Raw genomic sequence first — 18,821 nt, forward strand, 5'->3', positions numbered from 1 at the left:
CAGCCGTGTCCAAAAAGAAGCAACCCCGCTTCAACGGTGACGCGTCTGTCGTTATTAAAACACGTGAGTAAAGACGACTATTGGCTATTCGGACACGGTAATCCCCTCGCGGTGCAAGCAGTCCGCCGCCGAAGAGATGGGGCCAGCGGGAGTAGGATGTCCACGTGAGGGAGGACGCGGGTCGCTGGTTGCGCAGGGGGCAGCGTGCCATTGGCCAGCGGCGGGTGAGGGGAGCGCCGATTGGCTGCCGGCAGGCATGCGCACCGCGCCGCGCCGCGCCGCGCCGCGCCGCGACGCCAGAGAGCGATGCCATGCGGGACGGCGTCCACGCTGCCCACAGGCCCCGTTCGGATCGAGCAGCTTCGCGGACCTGCTGTCCGCGCCCTACTCGGAGGAGACCGGCGCGCTTTCCGAGGACATCGACCCGTTCCCGGACGTGGTCTTCCAGACCGCCCCCGAGCCGCCAGCACCCGCGCCCGCGCCCGCCCCCGCGCCGGCGCCGCTGCCCAGCTTCCAGGAGACGTACTCCCCGCGCTACCCGCACCAGGCCGCCGCCGCCGCCGGGCCCTACAAGATGGACGACGACTGCTACAACGTGGCGCCCCCCTACAACCACCACCAGCAGCACCAGCCGCACCACCACCACCACCAGGTCAGTACCCTTTCAACACCAGCTCCCTCCCTTCAAGTCTTCCGCATCTGCAGCTATACGTCTGCATCGATACTCTGCGAGAAGGACGATTGCTGGTGAGCCCGAGTCCTTCTAATCTTGCCTCCGTTGTCTTTTTCCGAGACGTACGTAGGAGGAAGCAACATATTGGGCAAGTTTCCTAAGCATGTACGCTCTCGAAATTTTAACAATAAACTACGCCGTGATGCAAGTTGTCTCTATTGTACCGTCTGCCAGTGGACTCAGATGAGCATCCACATGACTCTTTCGCACTTAGTAACCGAACCTGTGGCGAAATGCGCTGATCTTTTTTTGATATCATATGTCAGGCCCAACTGATAACTGTCCAAGAATGAAGAGCAATACTCACGTATGGGTGGTGCGTTGCATATTTCAACCCCGCCTACAAGTCGACAACACCAACAAAAAGAAATCCAATGCACAATGCACAGCAAAAAAAAGGAAAGGAGCAGATTGCAAGTGTTTCCTTTGCTCTCCGTGTCACTCACTGCTCAGCAGTGCGCAGAGTATTTATGTGATTGTAGATGTCAGATGCCGTGCCACTATTCTGTACTTTTTGATTGGTACACTTGATATGGATCCACTTCACCTCTATTTTAAAAAAACTAACACAGACAAAGGACACACGCGATCGTCGTCTTCCTTAGCATAACTGTACCCGCAATCCAATGTAGTAAGATGAAACACACACACAATATATATCCAAGTACTATCCAGCAGGGAGGATGATAATTAATTAACATGTCAAGGTATTAAAAAAAAGCCTTCCACTTATACATGGCCGTGACTCTGCTAGGTGCGTATGGGGCAGTGGTGTACACAGCGCACTTAAGACTGGAATTGTGATACACCGCGTCATACTTATTTAACATATAAGGTTGGCTCAAAGACTTTGCTTTTGTATGCTAACGATGAGAACATTAAGTCCGCGTTATACTGAAAACATATCTTTTTGACTATTAGGAATATGTTACATAGGAAAAAAATAACGAAAGAAGTTACCAGCAATACATAGAAGAAACTGACTGTGTCTATGGTACCAGTTAAATTACTGTAGTTGGCAGTCGACAGATAGCGGGTTGTATTGCTCCCTAGCCGGCACTGTCGTATCCTGCTGCGTTGCTACTTTCATTTTGCAAAGTACTAAACCTTCTAGTTCTCAAATAGAAATTTTTTTCAAACGAGAAAATATCGCCTTTTTCAATAAAAAACATATCTCCGGCCCTAAAAGAAATAAGAACGTATTTTTGACGTGCTTAAAAATTAATACCATAAGTGAATTTCAGAATTTCTACCTTATTTTTGTAGTAGATAAAGACTTTTATTAAAAAAGTCATACTTGTTACGAGTTGAATATGGGCAATGTTAAAAAAAATAGAAAAAGAAAATTCCGAACCTTATACAAAGCAAAAGCGTCGTGATGTGCAACTTTGGAAAGATACGTTCACGAGTAAAGTATTTTGGCAATCAAGGGAAAAATAGCGCCCTAATCCGGTGAGTTCAATAGTTTTGAAGATAGGGCTTGATAAGTTTGAAAGCACAGAAAATTTCGCCTATTTCAAGAAAAAAATGTAATTCCGCGTACCATTAAAATTAAAAACAGACTTTTAACATTCGTAGAGACATGTAGAGAGCTACGCCGTACTTGAACCTGAAGTTTCTTACGAGATTTTTGTAGGAATTATAGCATTTAAAGCGAATTTCTTTCGTCGCGGATAGCGGAGCTCTGTGTCGGCTGCCTACGCATCGCCACGCGCCTCACATGTTCACACATTCAATGTCAGATGCCAAGTAATTTAAATCGGAGTATACCGTCGCAAGATGAATGCACTGGTTTTTTTTCCTTTGTTTTTATTTCACCCTCTCTGCTCATATGGGCAGAGGATAGGTTGCCAGCGATAAAACATTCTTTTCTTCAGCCAAAAAAAAAAAAAAAATTAAAATGCGCATAGAGAGGAAACGAATATGATTAAAGGGTTAAAAATTATACAGATGTTTTTAAAATCTACTAAATGATGAATTTTGTTGGAATTTCAAAGAAACTAACACCCTTAGCTGCTTACAGGCGTTGACATACGTCAACGGGGACAGATGGAAATGTGTGCCCCGACCGGGACTCGAACCCGAGATCTCCGAGGACACAGAGGAGAGCGCGACTGCAGGGATTTATCTCTGGCACGCCTCCCGCGAAACCCACATTCTCAACGTATTGTCCCGCACTACATACGTAGTGCCCCCGCCCATTATACTCATTACTCCCGTAAGAGTTCGGGCACTGTTTGTGCATTCGCACAGAAGAAGAAGATGGTCAAGTGGCCGGTGAGCCTTAACTATATACAGGGTAGTCAGAAAATGTCTGAAACGCTTGTAGGGATGTTGCAGGGCAGGTTGTACTGAGATATGAATGTTAAAAAAAAATTCGATACGTTGAGCCGTTTGCGAGTAATTGAGCATTGAAGTTAGCCAATCAGATCGTCGCGCGCGTAAATTCAAGTTTCAGCTAACGAGACGGCACGCGTTGGGCAACACCGCCCCGGGCAGGCCGCTTGAATGCGAGCGCGCGACGCCCTGATTGGCTAAATTCTATGCTAAATAACTCGGAAACGGAGCAACGTATCAAATTTCTTTCTTAACAGTTATGTCTTAGTACAACCTGCCCTGTAACATCCCTACAAGCATATCACACATTTTCTGACCACCCTGTATACAGGGTGTTACAAAAAGGTACGGCCAAACTTTCAGGACACACAAATAAAGAAAAGATGTTATGTGGTCATGCGTCCGGAAACGCTTAATTTCCATGTTAGAGTTCATTTTAGTATCGTTCTTCCACCTACGCTCAATGGAGCACGTTATCATGATTTCATACGGGATACTCTACCTGTATTGCTAGAACATGTGCCTTTACAAGTACGACACAACATGTGGTTCATGCACGATGGAGCTCCTGCACATTTCAGTCGAAGTGTTCGTACGCTTCTCAACAACAGATTCGGTGACCGACGGATTGGTAGAGGCGGACCAATTCCATGGCCTCCACGCTCTCCTGACCTCAACCCTCTTGACTTTCATTTATGGGGGCATTTGAAAGCTCTTGTCTACGCAACCCCGGTATCAAATGTAGAGACTATTCGTGCTCGTGACACAATTATGGCTGTGATACAATACGTCATTCTCCAGGGCTGCATCAGCGCATCCGGGATTCCATGCGACGGAGGGTGGATGCATGTATCCTCGCTAACGGAGGACATTTTGAACATTTCCTGTAACAAAGTGTTTGAAGTCACGCTCCCATGATTAATGTGATTTGAAGACAAGTAATAAAGTGAGCTCTAACATGGAAAGTAAGCGTTTCCGGACACATGTCCACATAACATATTTTCTTTCTTTGTGTGTGAGGAATGTTTCCTGAAAGTTTGGCCGTACCTTTTTGTAATACCCTGTATACTAAGATGGTATCTGCTCTGTCGGGCCGGCCGGGGTGGCCGAGCGGTTCTAGGCTCTTCAGTCTGGACCCGCGCGACCGCTACGGTCGCAGGTTCGAGTTCTGCTTCGGGCATGAATGTGTGTGATGTCCTTAGGTTAGTTAGGTTTAAGTATTTCCATATTCTAGGGGCTAATGATCACAGCAGTTAAGTCCTATAGTGCTCAGAGCCATTTGAACCTTTTTTTGAAGGATTAAAAGATGAAGATAAAGGAAAAATAAGGATTAACGGGTGAAGATAAAGGAAAAATATATATTTGGAACACGATCATAAACAATGAAGTAGAATTGCAAAACACTACTTAAAAGGCGTTGGGACCTACAGTAGGGAAAAAGGGAAACGGGAAGAGGAAAATGTCCCGAAGGATTGAGAGTCGTCAATGTAGGGGGGCCCGTTTGGTAGTATGTGTGAATATGGTGATGAACACTGTGGGAAGACAGAGAGTGAGGAATGTGGGCACGGCCGTAGTTTCAAGAGTTGGAGGGATGGGGAAAGATGGAAAAGGAAGAGGGAAAGGGGAGCCCTGATGTGGAGTGGGATAGGTGGGGTAGAGTTATTGGTGGTACGGACAAAGTACCGAATGCAAAAGAGAACGTGCTGGGAGCGGAGTGTCTGGTCTGCCGGCAGCCGCTGGTGACGGCCATGTTGCGGCAGGTGGCGGGCGCGTCGCCGTACGAGTTCGCGCCGTCGCCACACCCGCAGCACGCGCCCTTCGCGCCGTACTTCCCTCCGGCGGGCGCGCCGCCGCCGCCGCAGCAGCCGCCGCAGCCCAGCCCGGGCGCCGCCGCCGCCGCCGGCTTCGACCCCCTCGTCTGCCACGAGTCCTACTCCCTGCCGCACTTCCCCAGCGAGCTGCACGTCGCCGCCACCGCGCTCAGCCCGCGCCAGCGGAGGGCCTCGCTGCCCCTGCAGCGCTCGGAGTCCACCACCAGGTGAGCCAGCCTCCGACTTCTCTGCATCTGTTACGCTTACTTACAAGGGAACCTCCCCATCGCACCCCCCTCATATTTAGTTATAAGTTGGCACAGTGGATAGGCCTTGAAAAACTGAACACAGATCAATCGAGAAAACAGGAAGACGTTGTATGGAACTATGAAAAAAATAAGCAAAGTATACAATCTGAGTAGCCCATGCGCAAGATAAGCAACATCAAGGATCATTTGAGCTCAGGAGCGCCGTGGTTTCGTGGTTAGCGTGAGCACCTGCGGAACGAGAGGTCCTCGGTTCAAGTTTTCCCTCGAGTGAAAAGTTTACTTTCTTTATTTTCGCAAAGTTATGATCTGTCCGTTCGTTCATTGACGTCTCTGTTCACTGTAATAAGTTTAGTGTCTGTGTTTTGCGACCGCGAGCTATATTTGCTGGATTCGTATTGCCCACGGAATACATCTCACGTATTTAATGCACTCTCGTACAAAGTAGCGAACAGTCAACTGCCAGCCAGGGAGCCTCGTTAGCAGAAATACTCTCTCTTCCGTGCGCTGTAGTCGACTGACGTCATGTGTTTTGATGTTTGTTTAGGTGTAGCGTCCCCATACTACTGCGCAGTTACCTCACATCGGACGGACGGATGGACAGATAATAATTGTCCGAAAATAAAAAATTAAACTTTTCAGTCGAAGGAAGACTTGAACCAAGGACCTCTCATTCCGCAGCTGCTCACGCTAACCACGGGACCATGGCGCTCCTGAGCTCACACCATCCTACATGTTGCTTACCTTGCGGATGGACTACTAAGTTTGTATATTTTGCTTATTTTTTTCACAGTTCCACACAACTTCTTCCTGTTCTCTCGATTGGTCTGTGTTCAGTTTTTCAAGGCCTATCCACTGTGCCAACTTATAACTAAATCTGAGGGGAGTGCTATGGGGAGGTTCCCTTGTTAGTTTGATTTTTCCGTCTACGAGCGTTTTTGCGGCGTCTCACCGCAATAAAAACTTCACGCGTTTCTTGCCTCAGTGCCAGCCACCCGTTTCAGAGAGCTTACCCTCTCTTTCCATCTTTTGGTATCACAGACCGTCTCCTTATAAAGGCTCCAGAACAGTGTAACAGCGGCCCGACTGTTTGTTTGCGCTGCCCGCAACCCGCACAGCTCGCCCGTCGTCCACCGCTGCCTCCTCCCGTCTTACTGATCCAAACGCTGGCCGCCGAGCTCCACTGAGGACAAAACCCGTATCTCGATTAACAAGATTCGTCGACACTCCTATCTCGATTGCCTCCTTGTTGGTCCTGTCCCAGAAACGAGACAAACGATTCTCAAGTGAAAACGATCCCGGACGCGTAAATATCGCGTATTCTTTTTTTTTTAATAATGAAACTTCTACTCCAGTTAATGTTAACAGCAGATACTCGACATCTTCATAGACACTGTGGAGATATCTGCCATAGGTGAATTTCAGGATTAGGAGATAGACACTTTAATACATCGTATTTGTTGCGAGTTAAATTTTGAGGGAAAAAACGCCGTTTTCCGGACCTTATGTATGGCAAAAGTAGTGCGACATGGAGTTTTGGAAAGTTCCGTTGGAGAGAGAGGTATTTTAGAAGTCGTTCAATATAGCTCCCGGAGGACTTTAAAATATCACGCAAAATACTGACAAACACTGTTGGTATGACTATGAATTACCCACGTTTCGTCAAAGTACAATAGGAAATAAACAATTACCGCTGTTCTTTATTGCGAAAAAGAGGCTAGTGAGAATGATACAAACACCTTTCCTTGCTATCGCCTGAGTTAGGAGGCTTATTGCTTGTCTGGTTTAATTAATTAATAGAATATGAAGCAGTTGGTATAAAGAATGATTTTTCCAAACTTTGTATTAAAGTAAGTCTGCTATTAAGACACTGCTATTGTTCAATTACTTTATTTATAACTGAACGTTTCTAAAACTGCACTGCAGTCGAGCTCTGGCAACGTCGTTCTCTGTTCATTGGCTGACTGTGTTTTGTGACGTCAGATGCGCAGAACCAACCTAAACTCGGCCGCCGTCATAAAAAACGCGCACTTTAGCAGCAGCAGGAGCAATTCAAGATACTCCTGGGGTTTTTGCCCTTTGTTTACGTGTCAATGGAGGCATTTTTGAAAATCTACTGTAATTGAAATTGGGTTCTGTTAATGTGTTTGTTGGTTTAATTAATCTGCCACCAGAGAAATCCTCTACCGGTTTGAATACTCCTCATAGGAAAAAATGACATTAGGGGAAAATATTTGTTTTGATGTCCCCTACAACCCCCAAGAGTTTGTCGGTTTAAATACTTTTCACCCCGTATAGCTGCCCCACGACTTTAGTCTCCTCAGAGCGGTAACGCGTGTGAGTTTTCGACGCTAATTGCGACATTCGTGACGGACTGCCCGCAGCAGCAGCAGCGAGTCGCCCAAGCTGCGCGTGCTGACAGCCGCGGGCCCGCCGCCGTCCGCGTCGTCGTCCGCGTCCAGCTCGCCGGGCGCCGGGCCGGGCCCGGAGGCGCTGGTGGCGCCCCCGGCGAGCGTGGCCGCCGCCGCCGTCGCCGCCGCCAGCGCGCAGCCGCCGCCGCCGCCCGCCGCCCCCGGGCCGTCCGGCAGCCGCGCGGGGCCCGCGGGCTCGGCCGCGCCGCCCAGCCCGTCTCAGCTGTGCGCCGTCTGCGGCGACACGGCCGCCTGCCAGCATTACGGCGTGCGCACCTGCGAGGGTTGCAAGGGCTTCTTCAAGCGCACCGTGCAGAAGGGCTCCAAGTACGTCTGCCTCGCCGACAAGGCGTGCCCCGTGGACAAGCGGCGGCGCAACCGCTGCCAGTTCTGCCGCTTCCAGAAGTGCCTCGCCGTCGGCATGGTGAAGGAGGTGGTGCGCACCGACTCGCTCAAGGGCCGGCGCGGCCGCCTGCCGTCCAAGCCCAAGTCGCCGCAGGAGTCGCCGCCGTCGCCGCCCGTCTCGCTCATCACGGCGCTGGTGCGCGCGCACGTCGACACGTCGCCCGACCTCGCCAGCCTCGACTACTCGCAGGTTCGTCTCGCAACGTATCACTAGCTGCGGAGGGAGCATTGATAGAAGACACAGAGTAGATCCAACGGTGAGCAGCGCGCTTCGTTACAGGATCATTTAGTAACCGCGAAAGCGTTACGGAGATGATACATAAACTCCAGTGGAAGACTCTGCAGGAGAGACGCTCAGTAACTCGGTACGGGCTTTTGTTGAAGTTTCGAGAACATACCTTCACCGAGGAGTCAAGCAGTATATTGCTCCCTCCTACATATACAGGGTGAGTCACCTAACGTTACCGCTCGATATATTTCGTAAACCACATCAAATACTGACGAACCGATTCCACAGACCGAACGTGAGGAGAGCAGCTAGTGTAACTGTTTAATACAAACCATACAAAAATGCACGGAAGTATGTTTTTTAACACAAACCTACGTTTTTTTAATGGAACCATGTTAGTATAGTTAGCACATCTGAACATATAAACAAATACGTAATCAGTGCCGCTTGTTGCATTGTAAAATGTTAATTACATCCGGAGATATTATAACCTAAAGTTGACGCTCGAAACATTGTCCTCACTTCATTGCAGGGGCCCAAACAGCAGCAACATACATCGCGTTTCTACAGAATGATCTGCCAACGTTGCTCGAAAATGTCCCACTGGAAACGCGTCGACGTATGTGGTATCAGAATGATGGTGCACCTGCACATTCCGCAATTAACACTAGGCTGACCCTTGACAGGATGTTCGACGGGCGTTTCATAGGACGTGGAGGACGCATAAATTGGCCAGCCCGTTCTCCTGATCTTACACCTCTGGACTTCTTTCTGTGGGGTACGGTTACAGGAGAATGTGTACCGTGATGTGCTTACAACCCCAGAGGATATGAAACAACATATTGTGGCAGCCTGCGGCGACATTACACCAAATGTACTGCGGCGTGTACGACATTCATTACGCCAGAGATTGCAATTGTGTGCAGCAAATGATGGCCACCACATTGAACACCTACTGGCCTGACATATCGGGACACACCCTATTCCACTCCGTAATTGAAAACGGAAGCCACGTGTGTACGTGTGCACGTGTACCTCACCCCTCATGGTAATGAACATGTGCGTCAGTGAAAAAGACCAATAAAAAGGTGTTAGCATGTGGACGTAATGTGCTGTTCAAGTCTCTTCTATACCTAAGGTCTATCACCGTTCCCTTTGGATCCCTGCGTAATTCAGTGTTCTCCGATACACACGATCTAACAGCGGAGGAGTGGTACTCAAGCGTCAACTTTAGGTTACAATATCTCCGGATGTAATTAACAATTTACAATGTAACAAACGGCACTGATTACTTATTAGTTTATATGTTCAGATGTGCTAACAAAACTAACAGGGTTCGATTTAAAAAAACGTAGGTTTTTGTTGAAAAAACATACTTCCGTGCATTTTTTTTAAGGTTTGTAGTAACCAATTACAGTAGCCCCCAATTACAGTAGCCCCTCTCCTCACGTTCGGTCTGTGGAATCGATTCGTCAGTATTTGATGTCGTTTACGAAATATATCCAGCGGCAATGTTAGGTGACTCACCCTGTATATCGCGAAGAGACCATGAGGATAAAATCAGAGAGATTAGAGCCCACATAGAGGCATACCGACAATCCTTCTTTCCACGAACAATACGAGACTGGAATAGAAGAGCGATCCGATAAAGGTACTCTAGGTACCCTCCGCCACACACCGTCAGGTGGCTTGCGGAGTATGGATGTAGATGTAGATGTAGATGGATGACGGCGCGAGAATTCTGTCTGTAGCAATTGTTGCACCTGTCACGTGGTTTGGGACGGCATCGTAACCCGTATAGCGCTTAGTGTAGTTTTGGTGTTATTACATTGCTGCTACTGATAGATCACCTTCAGTAGTGCAGTGAAACTTGCTATAACCGTTTTACAGACATCCTGATAATTTACTACCAGGAACTGAATAGCGCTTTTTCGTCACGGTATAAGATTCCACGTTATTTACGTTTTTTTGGCGATGTTCTCTATTCCACCTATTCATATCGCCGGCCGGTGTGGCCGGGCGGTTCTAGGCGCTTCAGTCTGCAACCGCGAGACCGCTACGGTCTCAGGTTGGAATCCTGCCTCGGGCATGGATGTGTGTGCTGTCCTTAGGTTAGTTAGGTTTAAGTAGTTCTAAGTTCTAGGGGACTGATGACCTCAGAAGTTTGGTCCCATAGTGCTCACAGTCATTTGAACCATTTTATTCATATTGTCGAATCCCTGTTCTAACTGATTATGAAAAAAACCGCACTTGGTACTGTAAAAATGTTACAGTAAATACGGTAAGCGATTTGCATCACCTGCTTGTCCATTATTTATTTACCTCTGTCTTTTTATGGTCAATTAAAATATCTATGAATTTTGGCTATCTCATCAGAAAAGGATAACCCTACACTGCATACAAAATAAATAAAAAATACAAGATCATTCCTCGGATTTTGGAGTATGCGTGGGACACTCGCCTGTCTCGTGCCACTTCCTCGTGCAATTGCGCGGGTGCTAACGTGCGGATCAACTGTAACAGCAGAAAGAAGATTAATTTCCACTACCACTTTCACGTAACTCGTGTCACATCTCTCTTCATTGAGAGCTGCACGGAAACGATTATGAGAATCGTGTTAACTCCACATTGTCATTAAGACAGGATACTCCAAATGTATCATGTATCTTGTTTAGTGGGGAAGCCACATTTACCAATCATGACCAGGTAAACCGCCCAAACATGCACTACTGGCCTCTTGACAATCCCCGTTGGCTTTGTGGGGTGTGCAGACGTGTGGTGTGGGAAAGTGAAACATCAGCTCATAGGCCCGTATTTCGTAGACGAACACTGAACGTGCACAAGTATTGCTGCCTCCTAAGAGATCATCTTCCACGGATGCTAAAAGACTCTGCAGACTAGGGGGGACGTGTGGTATCATGACGGCTGTGCAGCCCGTGGAGCACGAAGTACTACAGCATGTCTTCACGAATTGTTTCCAAATTGTTGGACTGGACGCAGAGAACCTGTACCGTGGCCTGGTCGTTCCCCGGATTTGACGCCTGTAAACTTTTCTCTGTGGGTAAAGCTGAAAGATGCTGCCTTGAAGGGCATACCAACAACACCCAATGACACACAGCGACGTATTACGGCAGCCTGCACGGCGATCTCCACTGAACGGGTAGCACTTGTACTGCAGTCGTTCAGCGCCAGACTGGAAGGGCGTACTGCAGCTGCTGGTCATTTTGAACACAACCTCTGATGGTCAATTGTCTCGCTACTTGTCAAGGCACATAATTAGTGTATGAGTCTGTGTTGTTCTTTAGTATGTGCTACCACAGATATTATGTGCCAGTGTGGGAACTTTCCAAAATACGATATCTTGCAAAGGACTCCCACTACAATCCTGCAGCAAATAACACTGACATCCAAATTTACCCCACTTTTAGTTTGTTATTGTCAATAGGTATTATACCATTCAAAAGTGTATGTTTGCACCAAAATACACTTTCTAAGTATTATTAGAATCTGTTGAATGGCTAACAACACGAGTCCCTGACTACCAATTCGTTCCTTGAAAACCGCACATCAATAGCACTTTCCATTTCCGCAATATGTATGGTGCAAGTTTTAGGTGATTCGCTCTGTATATACTCTATGGTCCACCTACTGCCTTTCCCCAGCATAGGATCTATCTTGATCAATGAGGGCGAAAATATACGGTAACAAAAGGAAAAACGTTCCAGTAAACATAGGTCCGTAAAAGAGCCGTTTGCGAGATAACTGCGAATCAGTGGTTATGAGTTGCCTCTGTCTTCATTATGAAATAGGCTACCATCGTTTTATTACCGACGTTTGTAAAAAGGGACATGTTTGGAGATAAAGTGATTGACTTACGTTCTTTTCTTTTTATATTTTTCGAAACACTTACAAGAGCGTTTTTCAATGCCGTCACCAATTTCGACTAGAAAATGATCAACTATTGCTGCAAGCGGTTTTCCGTTGGTTTGTCAACAACACTGAAGGCACAGGTAAATGCAGGTCGACGTTCTTCATCCAATACTCAACAGCTTTAACGGCCTTCTCGTTGCACAAAAAAGATCTTCCGCCTTGCAAAGAAACTCCATCCTTGAGCACAAGAGCAAATGTCCGATCGTCGGTGGTTCTCTGCGTTCACAGTGGTCATCTTCAGAGTAGCCCCACTTAACCATGTTTACTTTGCATTTTATGACTCCTGTTCTTAATTTATTCACTGCTCCCTACGTGCTACATTGTAGTTGCTGTCCTTGTGCAATTTCCTCTTTGCGTTGCAGATTCGTATTTTGCAGAGAATTCAATCATGAAGATACGCGATGGGTCTCAGGCCGGCCTTCTAGTGGTACTGTACTCTCTCCCTTGACTTAAGACGAGTTGGAACTGTTTGTTGTTATATATTAAGTGCCGTGGATCAGTCTGCTCTTTTTCCTATCTGTTTCACTGACTACGCTTCATCTGATTGTCGGTGGCGTTATGGCCGCAAGTGGGTAAACTTTGTACACGAAGGAGGCCTCAGACATCCAGTGACAATCCTTTCATTTTTACTAACGAACATAATTGCAACTAATTAATTTTTTACCTTCTTCAAGACATTTACTGACTTAAGAACGAAATTGGAAAGCCAATAGTTAGCGGCCACATTAAAAGACGTGACTCCAGGAAGTCACAGAAAGTGTAAAGCAGGATGGTGGGCGTAAATTTGAACCCACTCGTGCGATCATGACTCCAGTATAGTAACAACACTTCTGCAAGTAACTTAGTGTTTTAATTACACACTGATGCCTTCTAAAATTATGAGGCAATCCTTGTGGAAGATTCCGGAATTAAAATAGTGCCCTAAGTATTTTTCAGATGCTCGCTGCTTTCCTCAAAGGGTACCGTAACAACGTCCGCTGTTTGTTTTACAGTACCGCGAACCGTCGCCGACGGAACCAGTGATCAGCGAGGCAGAGAAGGTGCAGCAGTTCTACAACCTATTGACGACGTCCGTCGACGTGATACGCGCCTTTGCAGATAAAATCCCCGGCTTCACGGACCTGTGCCGCGAAGACCAGGAACTGCTCTTCCAGTCCGCTTCCTTAGAGCTCTTCGTTCTGCGGCTAGCGCACAGGTAAATATTAGCAAATGTTCTGTGGGACTACCGCTTCGTGGCATTCCTTCGTTTCTAACCCGCTGTAAAAGCAAAATCACTTATTTCGGCGCGGCCGGCCTTGGTGGCCGAGCGGTTCTAGGCGCTTCAGTCCGGAACCGCGCGACTGCTACGGTCGCAGGTTTGAATCCTGCCTCGGGCATGGATGTGTGTGATGTCCTTAGATTAGTTAGGCTTAAGTAGTTCTACGGGTCTGATGACTCTGATGTTAAGTCCCATAGTGCTCAGAGCCATTTGAACCATTTGAATTTAGTGCGTTTTGACATAACTGCCGCTAGCCGTGTTACGGTCTAACAAGCATCGGATTTTCTCATATCATCTGTGCAAATATTGGTCGACAACACATTCCAATATTAGTTACTTTTGCCCGTATTGTTCATTCGTAGAACTATGCCATTGGAGACCAGCCTTTTCCATCGCTTCCAAATAAACAATTGCGTGTGAAAAATTAAGGTGATTTGTACTTTTTCCGGTGAATATTTACTTAAAATATATGTACCATGTTTCAATTTTCCTATGGTTTCTATTTGTCCCTGTGGTAATATAGCTATACAGTGTGCTTGAATTGAACAAGCGCTAAAATATATCGTGACTTGAAGAAAATAAATACCGACAGCCGTAATTTTGGCAATTATTTTATTGTGTGTAAAATAATTAATGAAATTATGACTGTTGGTATTTATTTTCTTCGAGTCCTTGACCAGCCGCAGTCCTATTCCATTCACCCAAGATGGAACTACATCAATTATACAGGCTCAATTGCAACTTTTTTCCTGGGCAATAGGCACAAAAATCTTTGATGTGGAATGCGTCGTGTGCAAGAAAACACACACGCATACACAAAAAGTGTCACTTTTAGGAAATTCACCCGTTCAGTAGAAGTAATTGCCAAGTAAATGTGGTTTTAATTTGCTTCTTAAAGTATTGTTAACCCATTATTAAAGCCTTCGTTCACTGGAGAAACAGTCAAAGATTTTTGGGGCTGCATGACACTTCACTCCTTTCTTTGCCAATCAGACTGCGTAATAGTTGGTAAGAATCGAAAAGACAATCCTAACAATTTGTACGGCAGAAGAAAAGAACACACAGTGAGAGTGCGGTTCATTCGATGCATCAAAAACTTATTTTATTTTACCATATCTGTACCATAAAGTTCTGCGGTTTCCACAATGAAGCCTGTTCACAAAGCAGTTACACCGAAGTAAGCTTTGCGAATATGGTTTTAATATAATAAATTTGTATCACTTATATCGATTTTTATATCAGGAAAAACTGACATACCTCTCGCAGTCTTGTATATTCTCTGGACTATGTTTTAAACACCGCCGTGTATTGTAAGATACCAGAATTGATGAGATGCCTCTTAAAACTATTGAATGCGACTGTTCTGTGGAAATTATCGAATGCCGCTAATTAATTCGTATGTTTTGTAGAACACGGCCAGATGACACGAAGCTGACTTTTTGCAATGGAGTTGTGCTTGACAAGCAACAATGCCAGCGAAGTTTCGGAGACTGGCTGCATGCAATTATGGAGTTCTGTCAGTCCTTACATGCTATGGATATTGACATCTCTGCTTTTGCTTGCCTTTGTGCACTCACTTTGGTCACAGGTGAGTTGATGTACCATTATTTGTTCGTATTATTATTATTATTATTATTATTATTATTATTACTATTACTATTACTATTACTATTACTACTACTACTATTAATATCACCGCGTACGTCATTCGACTCCACAGAGCTCGTGCTGGTAAATAAGCATAGTTATCCTTAAAAATTTGTACTTTGAGTGAAAAAGGATTTAGTATTTTCGAATTCTCGTTCTGAAACTTAACAACCAAGTCTGGTCGAAATAGTAGATTGTTTTTTGTTTAAACTTACCACGTCTCGATCATTACAACTGACTTAACAGTTTTTTTTCATTTATCACTTCTCAAAACATCATGATTGCAATCGTAAAATTCACAGGCTTCCATTTCTACTAACAGGACTAAGCTTCACATTTATCATTTTGTTTTACCTCTCATGGGTAGTACTGTAAAAACCGATTTATTTGGAAACATGCCACTGGTTGACAAGCAGCGTGTCTCAGCCAGAAACGTATGTTCATTTTCGTCCTTTCCACACACAATAGAGACACAACATCGAGCTTGTAAGACTGGTGCTCAGAAGGAATAAGTGTGGCGTATGGCATAACAATAATCTAAGGATTGGTTGCACTGTATATAGAGAGCTTTCATTCCAAAGCTTTCCATTGTCTTTGTCAGCAGATCATAATACACATGTATCTGCGTTTCCTCATATTATCATTTTTTTTTTAAGTTATGAAGAATACGCAATGCCAGAGGATAGAAACAGCTCTAAAAACACCAAGCTAGAGTCCTTTCAGTTCATTGGCTATCTGAAGTAGATGAGCCACTTTCCCACATTGCATCTCTTATGAGCATATGTCAAGTTTTACTCAGTTGTTTTATCGACACTGCAGATACCTGTCATAGTGTACTACTGGAATATGAAAGAAACTATTAGATTAAATAGTTGTACATGCGATTTCTGCCTTTCTCGGCGTATTCCACTGGTGAATTCTTCTCGGGTTATCAGCAGAGAGGTGGCGTCATCTTGTCGCAATGTTTCAATGCGTTTTGTACCCGTCATCTTCTGGCCAGAAGATGATGGGTACGAAACTCATTGAAACATTGCAACAAGACAACGCCACCACTCGGCTGATAACCCGAGAAGAATTCATCAGCAAAATAGTTGTACCTACTGCATCAGTATATATCAATTAGTGTCAGTGCTGGCTTGCTCCGGCTGTCAGTGAAGAAGACTATCCTACTCCATGTACAGTGATAATGCTGACAAATGAATATTTCGTTATTTGCCAATGACATCTACCGGCTTGAAAGTGTTACTGTTGATGTACAGATTTGTGATATTTCATATTGCCTAAAAATAACTGTGGCAGTGTGGTGATTATACTTTTAAGCAACCTCTACTGGCCCCTGCTGCAAAATATACACTACTAACAACAAATTATGACTCGCTGATCTACTGAAACTGATAATTATGGTAAGTGTTTCTAGATTACTTTGTATATGCTCGCTAAGAGAAAAACAGGTAATTCTGGAGTCCAAGTACAGAGATGTATTGCAGAAGGAGTAGGCAGACTAGTCACTGATGATGCAGTTATCAATAGTGAAGTATTGTCTTAAAAAAAAAACTTCACAAATATTGTTATATTTTGATAAGATGTATTTTAAAGCAATGCAAAGACTAGCAACTCGCTTTGACGGTTCAGATAGAAATACATGGGTATAACGTTTCATAGAGATATGTAATGGAACGTTCTCAGTCATAGATAAACCAGGTGGCAGGCTGTAGTTCATTGGTAGAATATTGAGTAGTTTGCAGAGAGGTTGCATACAAAATACTCATGCAACCCATCCCAGAATATTGATACGGGGCCCATATCAAATAGAACTAATGGAGGATATCAAACAGATGCAAAGAAAGGCAGCAAAAATGTTCACGGGATTGATTGATCTGTGGGAGAGTGTCACGAAAATGCTGAAAGAGTTGAATAGGCAGACACATGAAGATAGACAATCTCCCATGAAGACCAATTTTGAAAGTTTCTAAAACAAACTTCAAGTCATGAATCTAGAAATATCCAACAGTCCCCTATGTATCATTCCCATAGGTATTGTGAATACAATATTAGTCTAATTATAGCACACACTGAGGTGTTTAAGCACTTCTTCTTCCCAAACTCTGTTTGTGAATGGAACTGGAAAACTGGTAAAAGGAGATATATTTTTTGCCGCATACTCCAAGTTACTTTGAAAGAAGATGTTGGTTTCCAGTTTCCCGCCTGATGTCCACTGCTAATCTGTTTTAGACTTTTGTCCCAGAATGTAAAACTCCATTTTGAATCCTTAGGAGATGCGTGGACTGTACGGAAATTATCAACAACCAGAAGAATATGATCTGTATTTGGTTTGGTGGAGCTGCATAAGTTCATTGCTTTTCATGACAATATAAAAGAAGAAAGAATTCTATAATGTTTCAAAAACAATTTAAAATGTAAGTGTTGAGTAATAAGGATACTAAAAGTCTATGAAGAGAAATGACTGAACTGACACAAAAAAGTGGATTTTGACAGAAAATCGCAGTTAGTGTTATATTTTTGGATGTCACACAGGCTTTTTTATGCTATAAACCAAAATCTGTCACTTTCAGAATAAGAATGAGTAAGTATGAAAATATCCACAGCTCGTGGTCTTGCATAGCATTCTTGCAGTCCAAGCACGGGGTCCCGGGTTTGATTCCCAGCGGGGTGAGGAATTTTCACCTGCCCTGACATAATAATAATGTCATGTGACTAGGGCCTCCCGTCGGGTAGACCGTTCGTCTGGTGCAAGTCTTTCAATTTGACGCCACTTCAGCGACTTGAAAAGTCATCTGTATGGGCGCAGTGCAATGGAGATACGGAAACTTGTTGTGGCCCAGTGTTTTTCTGTTGGACTACAAGAGTGGTACACAGTATTGTGATTGTGCGTCGATGGGGATGAAATGATGATGATTATGACAACACAGCACCCAGTCACTAAGCAGAGAAAATCTCCGTCCCAGCCGGGAATCAAACCCTGGCCCTCAGGATTGACATTCTGTCACGCTGACCACTCATCTACCGGGGCCGGACTGCCCAGACATGACTGGGTGTTGTGTCATCATCATCATCATGATCATCATCATCATTCATCCCCATTACAGTCGGAGGAAGGCAACGGCAAACCACCTCTACTAGGATCTTGCCTAGTACAGCAGTGCGGATCTCCTGCATCGTTCCCCTACGCTTTGTCAAGAAGCATGAGACTTAATTCCATTTCCAAGTATGAAAATGAACATTGTTATCTATAGGTCAGACAACAAATAGTAGAAGTCACTTTTAGGGAAGGAATGCACACCTGTACCACTAAACAAAGTGGTACTCACTAAGGTTCAATTTATGATCTCTTCTTGCAACTTTTTACAAATGACTCTGAATCCTCCACATAATTCCAAAAATGCTTTCAAATTGCAGATGACACCAACGTAGTGATTAGAAGAAATTGCTGGGGACTTTGATAATGAGAATGTGAATCATATACTGCATAAAGGTTCCCCAGCAGTCTCGCCATAAACACAGAAAATACAATCACTGTGTATCTAAATATGTTGGAAGTGAACACATTCTTTAAGTCCTGCCATAACATTATCTGGTAAAGATCCGAAGCTGCAACACCACTAAATTTCACATCACCTGTAAAATGGGATAAGTTACAAGCTTCCTCAATCAATTTGTGTCAAAATACCTACCAGGACCGCAACACAGCAGTTACATAAGTGGAAGCACAGGTCTGATATACACAAATAGAGTCACTGTTAAGTTGTTATGTTATTAATTGAGGAATCTAGCCT

The 18,821-nt window shown here is 44.9% G+C and overlaps 1 protein-coding gene across 1 annotated transcript in view; it reads left to right on the forward strand.

Moving 5' to 3' along the window:
- Positions 1 to 18,821, forward strand: part of LOC126273410 (probable nuclear hormone receptor HR38) — a 111,499-nt gene that overhangs the window by 87,773 nt on the left and 4,905 nt on the right. The window contains exons 4-8 of the mRNA XM_049976960.1: positions 341 to 652; positions 4,804 to 5,108; positions 7,532 to 8,153; positions 13,115 to 13,317; positions 14,790 to 14,968. Of these exons, the coding sequence (XP_049832917.1) occupies positions 341 to 652; positions 4,804 to 5,108; positions 7,532 to 8,153; positions 13,115 to 13,317; positions 14,790 to 14,968 (1,621 nt within the window). The remainder of the gene's footprint in view (positions 1 to 340; positions 653 to 4,803; positions 5,109 to 7,531; positions 8,154 to 13,114; positions 13,318 to 14,789; positions 14,969 to 18,821) is intronic.

This window comes from Schistocerca gregaria, chromosome 5 (genome assembly GCF_023897955.1).
Source record: "Schistocerca gregaria isolate iqSchGreg1 chromosome 5, iqSchGreg1.2, whole genome shotgun sequence".
Classification (NCBI taxonomy): domain Eukaryota; kingdom Metazoa; phylum Arthropoda; class Insecta; order Orthoptera; family Acrididae; genus Schistocerca; species Schistocerca gregaria.